This window comes from Callospermophilus lateralis, chromosome 8 (assembly GCF_048772815.1).
Source record: "Callospermophilus lateralis isolate mCalLat2 chromosome 8, mCalLat2.hap1, whole genome shotgun sequence".
In the NCBI taxonomy this organism is placed as follows: domain Eukaryota; kingdom Metazoa; phylum Chordata; class Mammalia; order Rodentia; family Sciuridae; genus Callospermophilus; species Callospermophilus lateralis.
The window spans coordinates 1,722,245-1,738,456 of record NC_135312.1 but is presented as its reverse complement, the minus strand read 5'-3'; the positions used below and the strand labels follow the sequence as shown (position 1 = coordinate 1,738,456).

General features: G+C 37.6%; 1 protein-coding gene and 1 pseudogene across 1 annotated transcript in view; one reads left to right on the top strand and one right to left on the bottom strand.

Annotated features, from left to right (window-relative positions):
• The window catches only part of Poln (DNA polymerase nu), a 172,972-nt gene that overhangs the window by 21,659 nt on the left and 135,101 nt on the right, over window positions 1-16,212 (top strand). The window contains exons 3-4 of the mRNA XM_076863954.1: window positions 3,829-3,908; window positions 7,694-8,194. Of these exons, the coding sequence (XP_076720069.1) occupies window positions 3,829-3,908; window positions 7,694-8,194 (581 nt within the window). The remainder of the gene's footprint in view (window positions 1-3,828; window positions 3,909-7,693; window positions 8,195-16,212) is intronic.
• LOC143405603 (NADH dehydrogenase [ubiquinone] flavoprotein 2, mitochondrial-like) lies at window positions 4,080-5,452 on the bottom strand (annotated as a pseudogene).

Genomic DNA, 16,212 nt, shown 5'->3' with positions numbered 1-16,212 from the left:
AGAGTAGGGAGATGGATGTCATTTGGAACCTGAGACCAGCTGTAGTGATAAGATGTTGTTCATTCCATGAACCTTCCTTTGCTGATGAAGGCCCAACAGGTCCTGCAGGCTCTGCTCCCAGTGGGAATCTGAAGCAAGGGCTCTAAGCAGCAGTGTGGACTGCAGTGATCACTGCCAGCACCTGGGTGCCCAGGTCCACTGCTAGCAGCCCCAATGGTAGCCCCACCAGGTGACTGTTCCTGCTGCAGAACTTCTGTATCCAAGGACACAGCACTTACCCAGGAGTGAAGGATCCAACAATGGTGGGTGCTAGGGTATACAGACCCAGCTCCTTGGACACACAAGGGGACATCTTGCAGAGCCAGCCCAGGCTCAGAGCAGACCTTGAATGACTGCATTTTAGGCAGCTTCTTCCTTGGTGCAGTTCTGCCACCTCCACTCCCCAGTTGCATTTCTGAGTGCAAACCTTTATCACAAAGTTGGCTTGCCAGGAAACCCAACCCACACAAGGGTACATGGGTAGCATCTTCATGTACGTAAATGGGGAGATTTGGTCATTGTTTTCAAAACTGGAGTCATCTTCAGATTACCAGTACAGCTGTATGCATCTGTATGTCATTCTTTTTTAAAAATATTTATTTTTTAATAGTAGTTGGACACAATACCTTTATTTTACTCATTTATTTTTTATGTGGTGCTGAGGATCGAACCCAGGGTCCTGCGCATGTGAGACGAGCGCTATACTGCTGAGCCACAACTCCAGCCCCTGTGCTGAGAGCCATAGCCAAGTAGGCATGATGCATGGCAATTTCCTTGTCAGCCTACCCAATGTTGCTTAGAGGGAGGACTCTCCATTGTAGAAATGGGCTTACCTTGGACCCAGGTCATTTGCAGTGACATTGCATGAATGTTTGAGAAAGGTGACCCTGCTCAAGGACCAGGGTGGATCCGGTTTAGGGCGGTTCCAGGTTTAGGGTGGATCCTGCTGCCTCAGGCGCCCGCTCCTTGAGTTCCCATTGAGTTCTCGGGGATTCAGCAGAGCCCGGTGGAGGTAGTGGATTTTCCCAGAATGTGCGTGTAGAGTGCCAGTGACAGTTCGGGAATAAAGAGCTGCTGTTTGAATCTACAAGTTTTTGTGGTGGCTCGGTTATTTTGTGCCCAGCCAGACTGTGGCACCCCTGTATGTCATTCTTTTTAATGGCTCTGTATTTCATTGTGTGAATGTTATATAATTTGTTCATCCATTTCCTTCTTGATATATATTTGTTTTTAGTACTTTGCTGTAATGAGAAATATTGTTGTAAATCTTTGGTTTTCTTACTGTTGAATATATTTCTATGAAATGGATAGCCGAGACATTTTTTTGATTAAATAATTATGTCTTTGTTTTTATTGAGGTATTATTTATATTTATATAATATGTATATTTATATTTTTCACATACCTTAGGTCTATACTTTCAAAATTTCACAGACCTGTACCCAGCTTAGGGAATAGCATTATTAATGCCCCCTTTGGATCATTCCTTCTCCCAATTCCCAAGAATGATATATGCATTTTTAAAAAAAATTTTTTTAGTTGTAGATAGATACAATACCTTTATTTTATTTATTTATTTTTATGTGATGCTGAAGATCAAACATGGTGCTTCACACATGTCAGGCAAGCACTCTACCACTGAGCCACACTCCAGCCCCTGATATATGCCTTTTTAATTTTAATAAGTGTTGATCATTTGCCTTTTTAAAAGGTTCAACTATTTATATTTTTACCAGTGATGCACAAGACTCTCTTCCCCTCTATCTCCAAGAATGTTTATAGTCACATATCCCTTAATAGGGAGAGCTTTCTGAGATGTGCCATCTAAGATGATTTTGCCATTGTGTGACCATCATAAAATGTGCTTACACAGACTGAACCACTGTGTGTCAATAGGTGATATGACACTGCTGTTGAATGTATAGTCCATTGTTGTCTAAAATGTCCCTATGTGGACATGTTTCTAATTTTCATTTCCCTGTCTACTATTATATTTGTTTGCTGTTGAAGTTTGCTGTTTTACATATTGCCCATTCCTATCCTTTGCTTGTTTTTCTGTTGAGTTTGTCTTTTCTTGTCAATGTGTAGGAATTTGTTTGTAGGCATTAATCCTTTCTCCTTTTTGTTCCAAATAGTTTTCCCAGTGCATTATTTTCTTTCAGATGTGATTGTACCAGCCTTATTTATTAACCTGCCTCTTTTTATTGGATTGAAATGCTATTTTTGTTGTATATTCTCATAAATTCTGGGATCAATTTCTGGATTGTGTATTCTGTTCCAGAGGTCTTTTTGTCTGTTCCTGTTCAAATATCATGTTGATTGGATTAGAGTGGTTTATAGGATGTTATGATAATCTAGCAAGGCAAGTCTTTGTTTTGTTTTGTTTTTGAGGTGTCAGTGGACTTTATTTTATATATTCGTATGCAGGGCTGAGAATAGAACATGCTAGGCAAGTGCTCTACCACTGAGCCTCAACCCCAGCCCATGTCTTCTTTTTTTAAAATTACATTTCTTGTCTATTTTCAGATAATTAGCTTTTCACATGTCCTTTGAAATTACTTTAATAAATTGAAAGATCCCTGTAGGTTCTCTGATTGGAGTTGCATTAAATTCACATTTGAAAGAATTAAATGTTTTTATACATATCCTAATCCTATGTCTTTTCATTTTTAAAAATATTTATTTTTTAGTTGTAGTTGGACACAATACCTTTGGTTTATTTATTATTTTAATGTGGTGCTGAGGATCGAACCCAGGGCCTCACATGCCCTAGGTGAGTGTTCTTCTGCTGAGCCACAACTCCAGCCCCATATGTCTTTCTATTTTTATAGGTCTTGTTTATACCATTGCATAAGATTTAAGTTTTCATTATTGAGGGATTTGTACCTTTTTTGTTAAATTTATCCCTAGTAATTTTTTTCTATTATAAATGAAATATTTTCCCCCAATTTCATTTCCTGATTGTTATTGTTCCTGAAAGGCCAGTTATAGGTGAAGAGCAGACTCCCAAGATATACTTACTGTTCAGCTAGGTTTATTAAAATTAGAATCTGAATTAGAGGTTTGTATTCATGATGTTTTACTGAAACTCTTATTGTCCCATTGCAGCATTATTCAGTGTAAGAATTTTCTTGGTGGGACTGGGGAATCCAGCAGTGGTAGAGCATTTGCCTAGCATGCTTAAGGCCCTGGATTCAATCCCTGGCATCACGCAGGGAAAAATCTACTTAAGCTCTTAATACTGCCAGGCGCATTGGCACATGCCTATAATCCCAGCAAATCAGGAGACCAAGGCAGGAAGATCACACCTTCAAGGACAACTTCAGCAACTTAGCAATGCTCTAAGAAACTTAGAACCTGTCTCAAAATAAAAAATAAAAAGGGTAGGGATGTAGCTCAGTGGTAAAGCACCTATGGGTTCAATCCCTTGTACCCAAAACAAAACAAACAAAAATCCCCTAAAACTTTAATACTTATAATATTTTTATAAAATGTTGACTTTGAGTTTTTTAGAATCAAATATTCCAAAGCAAATGCCAAGTAATTATTTTTAATAAACATTTCATAATTACATATATTTGTCACCAGTTAACTTGAAAATACTTTAACTTTACATAACTATTTATTGCAATGGCAGTGTGTATTTGGGTTGTAAATTTTGTTATATTGCTTTAAGAAAGTTAATGAGTACATAGTATGATTATAGAGGCTATTTTCAATTCTTAGTTAATTGTATTATTTATATTTTAATGTTTCTTTAATGTCTTTTATTCCTTTTTATTCTTAAAGTTGTAAAACCAATAAACAAATCCAGTGTTAAGGATGCAGTAATACTTAAAGATGGGAAGAACCAATCACTAGAGAAAAAGGTAAATCATTGCAAATAGAGAAACAGATAACCTTCATTTGTTCAACAATTTTTTATTAAGTGTCCTGTATATGCACTGTGGATTCAGTGGTTGGAAAAAAAAAAGAATTCTTGCTTTTTTTTGTAGGTAATATTTTATTTCTGTAATAACATATTTATAGTTGAATATAAATTAAAGGCCTACTTGCACACCAAAGCCAAGTCCTTTGGATGGTTCAGTCAATGAGGTAAGACCTCCAGCTGGCTCACAACAGAAACGTCCAGGTTTTGAAATTTTACCCATTTGAGCTCATCAATTTCTTCAATATCCTTTGTTGTCAGATCCTCATAGTAGTTGTCATTTATTTGAACCGTTGGTGTATTTACACAGGCCCCTAAATATTACACCTCTGTAAAGGTGAAAAGTTTGTCAGATATCATTTCCCCAGCCTTTATTCCAACCTTCTTCTGAATGGCCTCCAGTAATGCTGTCAGTTTCGAAGCAAGCAAGTGCAGAACTGAATGTGATACTTTCCAACTGTAAGGGTAAAAGAAATTGAAGTTAAAGTGTAGAAGTTAAAGTGTAAAAGACCAACTGTAAGGGTAAAAGAAATTGAAGTTAAAGTGTAAAAGACCAGGCATTGTAAAGTTTCTAAGCTGCAAGGCCTGAGTTAAAAAGTAAAAGACCAGGTATTGTTAAATTCCTCTGCTACCCCCAAAACCTGAAATTCCTGTAGCTGTTAGGACAATACCCGAACTGCCCAGTAAATATTCCCACTGACTCCCTGGTTGTTTAATAACCTGGGACCCTGTGTAGCTTGTCACGTAGGCATTTAGGTCCTAAAACCAATCAGTTTAAATGTGTACCCCTTAGGAGTGACCAATCACCCCTGCCCAGTCTGTTCCTGCCAATGAATGTACTAATCATGTCTCAGAGTTGTAGTTCAATTTTCCTGCGCCTCATGATGATTTGTTCTGATGTATGCAAAGCCCCTGCCCTCCTCAAAAAGTGTACTTAAGCACTGCTTGACCTCTGCTCTGGGCTCTGGGCTGCTCTCCCCTCTTGAGTGAGCCTGGAGCCTCAGCGCGCTGAATCGGATCCTCAGTAAATCCCCTTCTGCCAATTGCGTGAGTCAGTCTCTTGGTGGTCTCTTCCTCCGACGTTTGCCGGACCCTTACAAAACTAGCTTTCAATTATACATTGTATAAAAAATTGCTACTTCATATATACTCATTGGAGGTACTTGTAAAATTTCTGCATCCTTGTTCAGTTCATGGCAGAGATGGGCAACCACCCATTCTGCCTTTGGGCCAAATATAGGACTGGAAGCATAGCTGCTGCTGTATGCCCTTCTGGATGGATATATATATATATATATATAATTTTACAGTTGCCTTTATCCTCTTATAGTTTTCTGGTGTGAAATCAAATGGGGTATCTATGGATTATTCTCAGGAGTATCCCTGTGCACAAACAAGGCTGTCTTATGCAAAATTCCTTATATGTCTTCCCCAAGGGGTGGTGAGGCCTGCCGCCCAGGCCTGGAAAACCAAGAAGAAGAACATGGTGGACTAAACTGTTCGCCTTTCCCTAGTCACAACAAGCAAGAATCAAGTTCTTGCTCTTAGAGAGCATGTAATTTAATTTGGATGAGGAAAGAGGAAGACAGAGAAATACAATTGATCTCTACCATGATGTGCATTAAGTTCTGTGATAGGAGTAAGTTCACATTGCTCTCAGAATAATAGGAGGAACATCTAACCCTGCTTTTGTGCTGTTTCAATTTACTTTTCTGGGAGGTGGGGACTGGAATTTGGGATGTCTTTCTGAAGTATGAAAGTTATATCTGAATTGAGTTCTAGTAGAGTGGATGAGGGGCTGGTCAGCCTGAAGACCCCACCTTTAGAGAGTGAGGGAAGGATGCGGAGATAATTTTTCAGGGTAAGGTAAGAGAGCTTGAAATTTTGGACTAGTGGAAATAAATAGAAGCTCAGAAAGGCTCAGGTACAGAGTTTACAGTGGATGAGTTAAGTGGTTCAGTTATAGAGGAGAGAAGAGGTTATATCATTAAAGACATTGTGTATGAAACAGTGGTACAGAGCCTAGTAGTAAGAGAATGGACTCTGGAGCAAACTGTCTGTTCAGTTCCTACCCTACCTTATTTATTATTATTATTATTTTGTACTGGGAATTCAATTCAGGGGCACTCTACCAGTGAGCCACATCCCTATCCCTAAAGGGATGTTTTATTTAAAGACATGGTCTCACTGGGTGGCTTAGCTCCTTGCCATTGCTGAAGCTCACTTTGAATTTGTGATCCTCCTGTGTCAGGCTCCTGAGCTGCTGGATTACAGGCGTGTGCCACTGCACCTGGCCCCATCTTAACTTAATTCAATCATTAACCCCTATAACAAAATGAGGATGGAATCTCTGTCTTGATAGAATGAATAGTATTTGGATCTCAGATTTTGAAAAGCCATGAACTTCCCAACATGTTTTAAAATTGAAATTTAAAATATTCATCGGCTGGAGTTGTTTGTGGCTCACGGGTAAAGTTCTTGCCTAGCATGTGTGAGGTACTGGGTTTGATCCTCAACACCACATAAAAAAAGAAATAAAATAAAAATAACGTATCCATCCGCAACTAAAAATAAATAAATAAATAAATCTATATATATACACACACAAACACACACACACACACACACACACACACACACATATATATATATATAAAATTTAAAATATTTGTTACAAGTTTTAAAAGTTGCAAAGGTCATGATTTCTGGTATGTTGTTAATATTAACATTTTAAAAACTGTCATACAAACATTTAAAATGTGTCCACTATGATTAAAACTACACTCTAGAAACTTGATATCCATAATCATCCCTTTAAAAAAAAACACATGCAAGATCATCAATGGTCTGAAAGTTTATATTTTTCTTTTTCTCATTGAATTCCTTTTATTGTATATTCCACAGAATTTTTAATTAACATTAAGTATGTTTTTTAAAACCATATATTTCTCTGCAATAAAAATTAGTATGAATTTTAAATTTTGCATGACCTATGAGCAAGTGTAAATTTTTTTTCAAAATTATTTTAAAGTATGCAGTTGTCCCAAGCAACATGAATATATATTATAAGATTGAAAATAAACTTTAAAACAAAGGGTTATTATTAGTTAATCCTATGATGAAATGGATAGGGGTGACTTTTCCCCTCTGTTAGTTTATGTATCAAAGTATATTGCATATTTCTGGAATTGCTGAACTGTTTTTTTTTAAGAAAATTTAGTAGGTAGAGTAACATTCTCAAAAGTTTTGGTGATCTTATTTTCTCTATAATGGGGCCTATTGGAAGCTGTAAATAGTTAACCCTCGCTCGTATGCAGGTATGCAGTTTCCTCCCATCCATCTCTCCATCTCTCTTTCGTGATATGCATAACTACCTTAACTGGGGCTACTGTTTGTGTATTGAGCTCCTGCTCATTCCAGCCCCAGGGTGCAGATGTGCATGCCTCTCTATATATAGAATAACTACTGTGGAAGACTATATATAGTTTCATTAAAAAGTATGGTCAGAGGGCTAAGGATATAGCCCAGTAGTAGAGCATGTGCTTAGTATGCACAAGGCTCTGGGTTTAATCCCCAGCACACACACACACACACAAAATGTGGTCATAGATAATGTGAAGTTCGTGTTCTCACATTATCTTAGACAGGTTTTACCAGGAATTAGTTTGGTTTATTGAGCTGCCTTAGGTATCAGTGTTCTGATGAAATATTTTCTATTGATTACAGAATCCTAAATCTTTAACAGGCCAGACGTCAAGAGGTTCCACCAAGCCTTCTCCTCATTCCTCCAGTACTGGGCTCTCAGGTCAGCTGTCTGCTGATCAAAAGCAGAAAAACATCAGCTCATTGGCTTCTTCCAGGTGTTCTGTTCCACATTGTGATCAAGAGGCTTCAGACCTACAGAAAATGGAGCATAAGAAAAAGCATTTCCTAAATGAAAATATTAATAATGAAAATAAGGAAAGCATGAATCTTAAAAGAAAACATATTATGTATAGTAACTCATCAGAGAAAACAAGTAAATACTTGGCATTGGAAGAAAATGCTGGTGAGGTTAAAGCACAGCTAAATTCTGGGGACTCAAGAACCTTTAAAAAATACCTTTGTGATATTAGGTATTTGGATGATCAGTCAAAAAACCAGCTGATGGAAATGCTCAAGCAGGCAGCTGCACTGGTAGTGACTCTAATGTATAAGGATGGTTCCACCCAGCTAATAGCTGACCAGGTTAGTAAAAAATGGTAGGTTTTGTTGTTTTGGCTTTATAAAAGAAGTCCCTTTATGTCTGATTTTGATAGAAAAGCTATAAATAAGATTTTAAGCCTTCCCTTCCCATGAATGGTAAGTGAGTGATGATGTAGAATTTCCATTAGTTTGTTTTTGGTACTAGGGATTGACCCAGAGGCACTTTACCACTGAGCTATGTCAGAAATATCAGGGTGCCACAAGAAATGAAACATGCACTCTGAAGTGGATTGGCAAGGCAAACTTTACTTCTACCAGCAGAGTGTGCTACTGAACCTGGCTAGCAAGTGCACCTGGGTAGAACTGTCCACCTACTTTTTATCCCTAACATAGTACTGCCCCTTGCTCTGATAGGAGGAGCTTGGTGTTATAATCTATATATAGATTGGCTAATTTTAAAATTGGGCAGGGCAAAGGGAAGGCCTGTAGTTAAAATGGCTCAATTGGATCTTATGTCCCAATTAAGGTTAAATACTACATTCTGCAAATGCACCACTGGACTTTATATTTCTCAAAAGTCCCCCCTTTTTCTTTTTCATTTTTATTTTCATACCCTTTGATATTTACATCCATCCTAGATATATTAACTTTGTGAAGTGAAAATTACCCATGATAATGAGTTCTCCCCTTTTTAGCAGATCAGGTAACCATCTTGGTGATGAGGAGCACTTGGTAAGGTCCTTTCCAACTTGGTTGTAGCTTGTCTTCTTTCCAGGTCTTGATTAAAATCAAGTTGCCAGGCTGGAAGTGAATTGCAAACTCCAAAATGGGAGTCTGAGTAGCAGCTCATGATAATTATACCAGCAAAGAAAAAGTAAACAGAAGAAGCTCAGATAGGTCTCAAATTGACTCAGAACAAATTTATAATTCTGGCAGATCTTTTTGTGATATTTATTAGGCACCTATGTATAAAATCTTCCTTTATAACCTCGCAGTTTTACTTACTTTCAGGAGGACTAACACAAATGTACATGTAAAAGAACCATTGTCTTATCTTTTAAATGTCCATGTATGGTTGTGCTTTGGTTATGTTCTCCTGCCAGGTGTTTAAGACCAAGTTGGTAAAAATTGACTTTTTTTCTATCTACTGTTAGAGTTAGCTGAAAATTTTAAGGGATCACTCTTGGGAACTTATGAGAAGCCTCTTGGATCCTTTAGCTTTTCTTCTATCAGTTGTGCTATCTGCTAGGATGGATCAGGGTCTCGCTGACCACATGTGGCTTCCCTTTGAAATATAAGGGACATTTCCCTCTCTAGTGACCTTCCTCTTTGCAGAATGTGCACTGGTTGGCTCTCTGTTCTCTAGGTCCTCTTGATCCCCCTGATTGGGATGTCAGATGACTTACTGCAGTTGCAAGTCCCTTTAGAGAAATCCCATTGTACCCTGAGTTTTGACTGACCTAAGAGGACAAGGGCCAGAATATTGGCTACTTTTTTCCCTTAGCCATTTTACTTTGGGCTCCAGGTTTTGGTTTAAAACATTCATCAGGTCAGTTTCACCAGTTTTTAAAGTGAGAATAACGGATTATACTTTAAGGTATATAATTTTATAGTAACCCCTTTTGTTTGATTAAGATTAGTATCAGTACTAGAAGTTAGCTCTATATCCAATCTGTCCCATAGGTAATGGTTTATTGTCTCAAATTAACTCAGGTTTTTCTGTTACAAGAAGTACTTCTGCAAAACATTAACAGGCAACAGTTACACATTTTTATAAGAAAAATACAAAATGAAATTAACAAGAGCAAAAATATTCCATTTTTATAATAGCTATGAACCAAGAAACATGATTTTTATAATCCTAAACCTTTAATTATTTATTATATCCCCTGTTTAATTTGATATCATAGTAATCTTTAACAACAAAAATATATTCTTTGAACATAACTTTAAATGAGCTCACTAGCCTACTTTGAAGCCATCTTAACATGGAGTAGGGTGAGAGGCTGAGACTTATCTCAGTAAGATAGGGCAAATAACACAATACAACATTATATCTGAAACATGAATTAAACCAAATTTTTTTTGTGGAAAAAGTGGAAAAATACTTCCATGTTTTACAATGTCAACCTTTAAACAAATTAGGCTGTCCTTATTGTCTTTTTTTTAATATTTATTTTTTTAGTTATAGGTGGACACAATATCTTTATTTTATTTGTATGTGGTGATGGGGATTGAACCCAGTGCATGCATGGTAGGTGAGCACTCTATCTCTGAGCCACAATCCCAACCCTGACCTTATTGTCTTTAAAAATACACTTAAATTCTCAGCCCAATGTAAAAAGTAACACAAAATCTCTCCTCTCTCTCTCTCTCTCTCTCTCTCTCTCTCTCTCTCACACACACACACACACACACACACACACACATATCTTATTGAGAAGAGGTTACCTTTATCCAGTTACAGAACATTAAATGACATAAATAAATCCCCAGTTAAATTTGTTATTTCTATATAAATCTGAAGGAGATTACCTCTACATGCCACTTTAGTTTAGAGAATAATACCAGCTTGGTAAAGTGTTCCCCTAAGCTTTTAGTTGTATGCATTTCTCTAGTCACATATATTTAGTGTGTCTGGCAAAACTGACTCTATTCATGTTTTAAAAATTTGTCAGAAAGACAATGATCCCCATTAATGCCTCTCTCTTAAAAAAATGTATATACACATTATATAATATTATATGTTTTTTCTTCTTCCTGGGGCAAGTTATTACTTCCTCCTTAAACAAAATCTTGGTTGAGATAACGCTGATCACCTTTCTCAGGGTCCCTTTGGCCCAGATGGCTTTACTGTTAGTAGACCTCCAGCAAAGCAGTCTTTGTTTCCTTTTCCTGGGCAGCACTTGCAACTGAAGTTGTTGCTCTTTGGGTGAGAATGTTATCTGTACATCTAGTTCACATAACAAGTTTTATTTCAGGAGAGGGATGGACAATCTGGATATATATATAAAAAAAACAAACAGTCTAAATCTTTTTCTCCCCAGGTTGCATTCAAGGGGTTGGAGCACAGGATATTGTTGAGCCTGACCTGTCTCCTTTATCACTATCATAATGCCATCAATTTTAAGTGAGTTCCCCACTGTCGACTATACTCAGATGCTCCTTTGGGGCCTTTTTATTACACGAGGCATGTTGATATTCAGTGGAGGAGGCCATTTTCATCCTTTAAGCTTTCTTGAAGATCCTTTTGCATAGGTTGCCAACAAAACATAAGTTGACTTTTGTTTCTGTTCCTCCTAAGCGTTATATATCATAATTGCACTATTAACTAGTTGTGAGGGGGTTATGTCAGTTTGTCCCTTTTGTCCAATGAAGGTCATATTGACCCTACAGAGACTATTAGGGACCTCTCTATATAGAAATCAGCATGGCCAAGACACAGATACCTGCATACATGGGGACTCCAGGAGGCCCTTGTATTTTAGCTCTGTGGACAGCAGGGAGGCTTCCACCCAGAAGTATCCCCTGGCCAAATGGGGCATCCTGCTAGATCTTAGAAGGGAAGACCATTTTTTATCCCCAGGTTATGGCCTAATAGTGCTGGAATCCATTGATATGTCCTTAGTGACTGGTAGCTTTCATCCTGAATAAGATAGGATAGTTAATCATCAGACACTCAGGGTAATGGCCTCCAATTAAGGCTTTTTCCAAAGGTAAAGGCTATCCCATGAAGTTAAACATTCCAGTCAATTCCTTTGTCCTAGAGCAGTGGTAAATGGGAAGGGGGTGAAACCAAATGAAGTTATAGAAAAATCCCAGACTTAAAGACTAAACGGGCATAGTCAATTAGAAAGTCATGGGCCAAGCTGATTGTCTTGGTGCCCTCCCAATGCCGGTAGATACAGAGTCCGATCATTAGCCCCGGCTTTTTTTTTTTTTTTTAATATCTGCTCAGCGCAGACTCTGATCAATGCCTTTATCTACAAGCCATAACCCTCTTTTAGGCTCCTCCTTGCATCACTGGAGCCTCATTTTCTTTCATTCAACCAAATCTTACTCCTTTTTAATAAGATGAAATACCTTATTCTTTTTACAGAACTTTAATCAAACAGCTAAAACTTTTTTAATACCTGTTAGAATTTTTACTCTTAGTAACCTTGTTTTTAGGTTAAGACCTAGAAATAAACAATCTTAAGCCTTTTTTTTTTTAATTTACCAATTTATAAAAACACATTTAATAGACCCAAATATATGTTACCTTATGGAATTAAAGAACCCAAGAGTACTTGAATTTATACTTAGTTGATGTTTTAGTATTTTAACTGTAAGTTAATCAGCTATCTCTTCTAACAAATACATTTATGCATGTTAATCCCACTTATGTTAAAACTAATTTACCTATTTCTAATTTAGGTTACCCATGAAAACCAAGATATTAAACAGGTCTAGTTAGTACTAAGTCAGTTATTCCTGCCAAAGAAAAACCTTCAGAAGCAGTGGACATTGCACTTTAAACATTTTATAGAAACTAACACTGATTGGCTGGCCACCTAGATAAACATGTGGGTTAGTAGTTTCAAAGGAATTTTTATTCTTACCAATTTAGATTGACCCTTTTGTAAAAGTTTTGTTTAATTGATGTTAACTGAAAGGTATTTGGATCCATTCATTAAATTTATGAATACTCATTTATCTCTATAAGCCAATTTTGATACCATGTACATGATATATGGACACAAGTATATATGTAGTCACAATATGTGTGTGCATACCTGTGTATAGTACAGTACACAGATATGCACACACATATATACAAAACACACAGGAAACAAAGGTCTTGAAGCTTTTTACCAGGTACTAAATCCCTACATGTGACCCAGACATGAAAAGAGCCTGTGCAGCTAGGAACATTAGGAATAAAGTCTGTCAGCCATGGTGGATACGGAAATCAAAGGTTCAACTGGTCACTTGTCCTCCATGGGTGCAGGTTTACTCCCATCATCACCACTGTTTATTTTCCCTGTTTAGGATTCTTCAAAGGAAAAGAAGACTCGTACATATGGGATCTTTCCATTGTTCTTCCTGTCCCTAGGCCTAGAATTTTTATTCCTCATGTTTTGCAGGCCCATGTAATTAAGTTTTCCTCTGTGTACTCAATCCCTGCTTATTAAAGGTTTCTTGCACACTCCGAACCTCCCATCCCTCCTTCTTGGACATGGTCTTGTGTTTCTGAATAGAGTCTCAGTCATACTTACACAATCTCTGGCATGTTTTGACCATGAAAGAAGTACTTCTCAGTTGCTGCAGTGCTTGCTTGGGTCCTACTGTGTTGCCAATCCACTTTTGATTTTGGGTCCATTGTTGGCTTCAGGAATTACAGTCATTCTCCCCTCTAGGCTACCTCAAAAAGGCAGTGGGATGTATCTCCTCTAATGAGGTGTATCCACAACCCCTTAGGCAATGTATGGAGCCCCATACTGGGTGTGAAAACGGTTAGAAATACCAGAGTGCCACAAAGCATCAAACATGTGCTAGGAAATGGGTCAGCAAGCTTGGCAAACTTTACTTCGGCCAGAAGCATGTGCAACCAAATCTGGCTAGCAAGTACCCCTGGGCAAGCAGTCCGCCTGCTTTTATCTCTAATGTAGCATTGCCACTTGCTTTGATAGAAGGATATCTGGGTTACAGTCTATGTGACCAGTTAATTTTAAAATTGGGGAAGGCAAAGGGAAGGGCTATAGTTAAAATGACTACAATTGGATCTTATATCTCAATTAAGGTTAAATACTTTATTCTGAAAATAGACCACTGGACTTTCTATTTCTCACAGATTAATTTTGAGAGTCTCGTTTTCTTAATAATATTGAGTTTTCTGATCCAGGAACATGGGCTATCTCTACATTTATTTAAAACTTTAATTTCTTTATATATATTATTTATTCTTTTATGTGGTGCTAAGGATCAAACCCAGGCCCTCGCATGTGCTAGGCAAGCACTGTACCTCTGAGCCACAGCCTCAGTCCCTAAAACTTTAATTTCTTTTAGTGATATTTTGTAGTCTTTAATGTAAGTATGCAAGTTTTGCTTTGTTTTTTCTTTTCCTTTATTTTTTTTTTTTGTGATACCAGTCCTTTTGAAAAAAAAGTTTATTATTATTTTTTTAAACTTTGAGGCAAGGTCTCAATCAGTTGCACAGATTGACCTCAAATTTGCAATCCTCCTGCCTCAGCCTCCCAAGTTTATGGTATTGCATGTGTGCACCATCATACCCAGCTTCTTTTTTCCTTTTTGAATGAGTTTGTGTTACCCAAGTTTGACTTGAACTCCTGGGCTCAAGTGATCCTCTTGTGTCTGCCACCTAAGTAGCTGTGGCTATAAACATGCACCAGTGTGCCTGGACTTTTTGTTTTTCCTTTCTCTCTCCCCCTCTTTCTCTCTCTGTCTTTTCTTTTGTAGTGCTGGGGATGGAACCGAGGGTTGCTCTACCACTTTATTTTTTATTTTGATACCAGGTCTGACTAAGTTGCCCAGAGTGCTACCATGTCCAGCTAACCTTTCATTTTTGTTTTTATTTTTACTTTTTTGTAGTTACAGATGGACAGGATGCCTTTATTTTTATGCAGTGCTGAGGACTGAACCCAGTGCTTCACACATGCTAGGCAAGTGCTCTGCCACTAAGCCCCAGCCCCAGCCCCTGCCCTAGCCTTTGAAAGACATTTTGCTGGATAAAGAATGTCAGTCACATTTTTTTTCTTTCAGTAGTTTAACAATTTACTCCACTGTCTTCTAACTTGCTTTATTTCACACAAGAAATTCACTGTCATCCTTATCCTTGTTTCTGTTTAATGTGTCCTTCCCTCATCTGTCCTCATCAGCTTCTTTCACCATAAATTACTTTGTTACTAAACCAGTCAGGGTCACTCCAAGTGAATTTGGGGAATAAATAAAGACACAGAATCAGAAAGTACCTTATCTTTGGGTTCAGTGATGGCTCCTCAGCTGCAGCTCCCACAAGGGGGGCAAGAAAGAGAACAAGGAGCATGTGTTGAACCCTTTTATTGGGGAAAAGCCATTCAAATGAGGCAAGGGGTAGGATTACAAAGGAACAGGTGAGTGGAACTCAACCCCCGCCAGCGACACCTACACCTGGAGCCACACGCCTTGCTATCCAAGCTGGGGTAACCCCAAAGTTACTTGAGACCTGGCACTATCCTGACTGAAGGCAATAATTGGTCAGTGCCCCAGGGCATCAGGACTTGAAGGTCTACATCCAGGGAAGCTCCTGACATTACTTTCTTTATCATTGATTTTAAAGAATTTGAGTATAATACACTTTCTTGGAGTAGTTTTTTTCATGTTTTTTTACTTGATGTTTATTGATCTTCCTGGTTATATTGATTAAACATGGGGAGAATTAACATACTTTTTTCTAATCCTTGAGTATGGTCATTGAGGTCTCTGATTTCTTTCATCATCTCAGATATTTTTCACCATAAAGAAATTTTGTAGTTTTCAGCATGTAGATCCTGTATATGTTTCGTTATTTTTACCTGTTTTTCATAATTATTATAAATGGTAGTTTCAGAAGATTTTTCATTTCATATATTTAATTACGAGTGTATAGAAATACATTTGAGGTTTTATTATTTTTTGATTTTATGTCCTGCAACTTTGCCAAATTCACATATTAGTTTCAGGATTTAAAAAGATTCCTTTGGGGGCTGGGATAACTCAGTTGGTAGAATGCTTGCCTCATGCGCACAAGGCCCTGGGTTCAATCCCCAGCACCATACACACATATACACAAAAAATAGATTCCTCTGGATTTTGTACACAGATTTTCATGTCATCTATAAATAGGAACTGTGTAATACCTTCTGATCTGTGTCTTCTGTTTCTTTTCCCTACCATATTGCACTGGCTAAGACTTTCATGATAATGTGGAATAGGATGGAGGCCATATTTGGAGAACAAGATTATGTTTGGGCTTTTGGCCAAAAAACTGCTTATTTATAAGTCCCATTTTAGGTCTTTTTCTCTCTGTTTAATTATAAAAT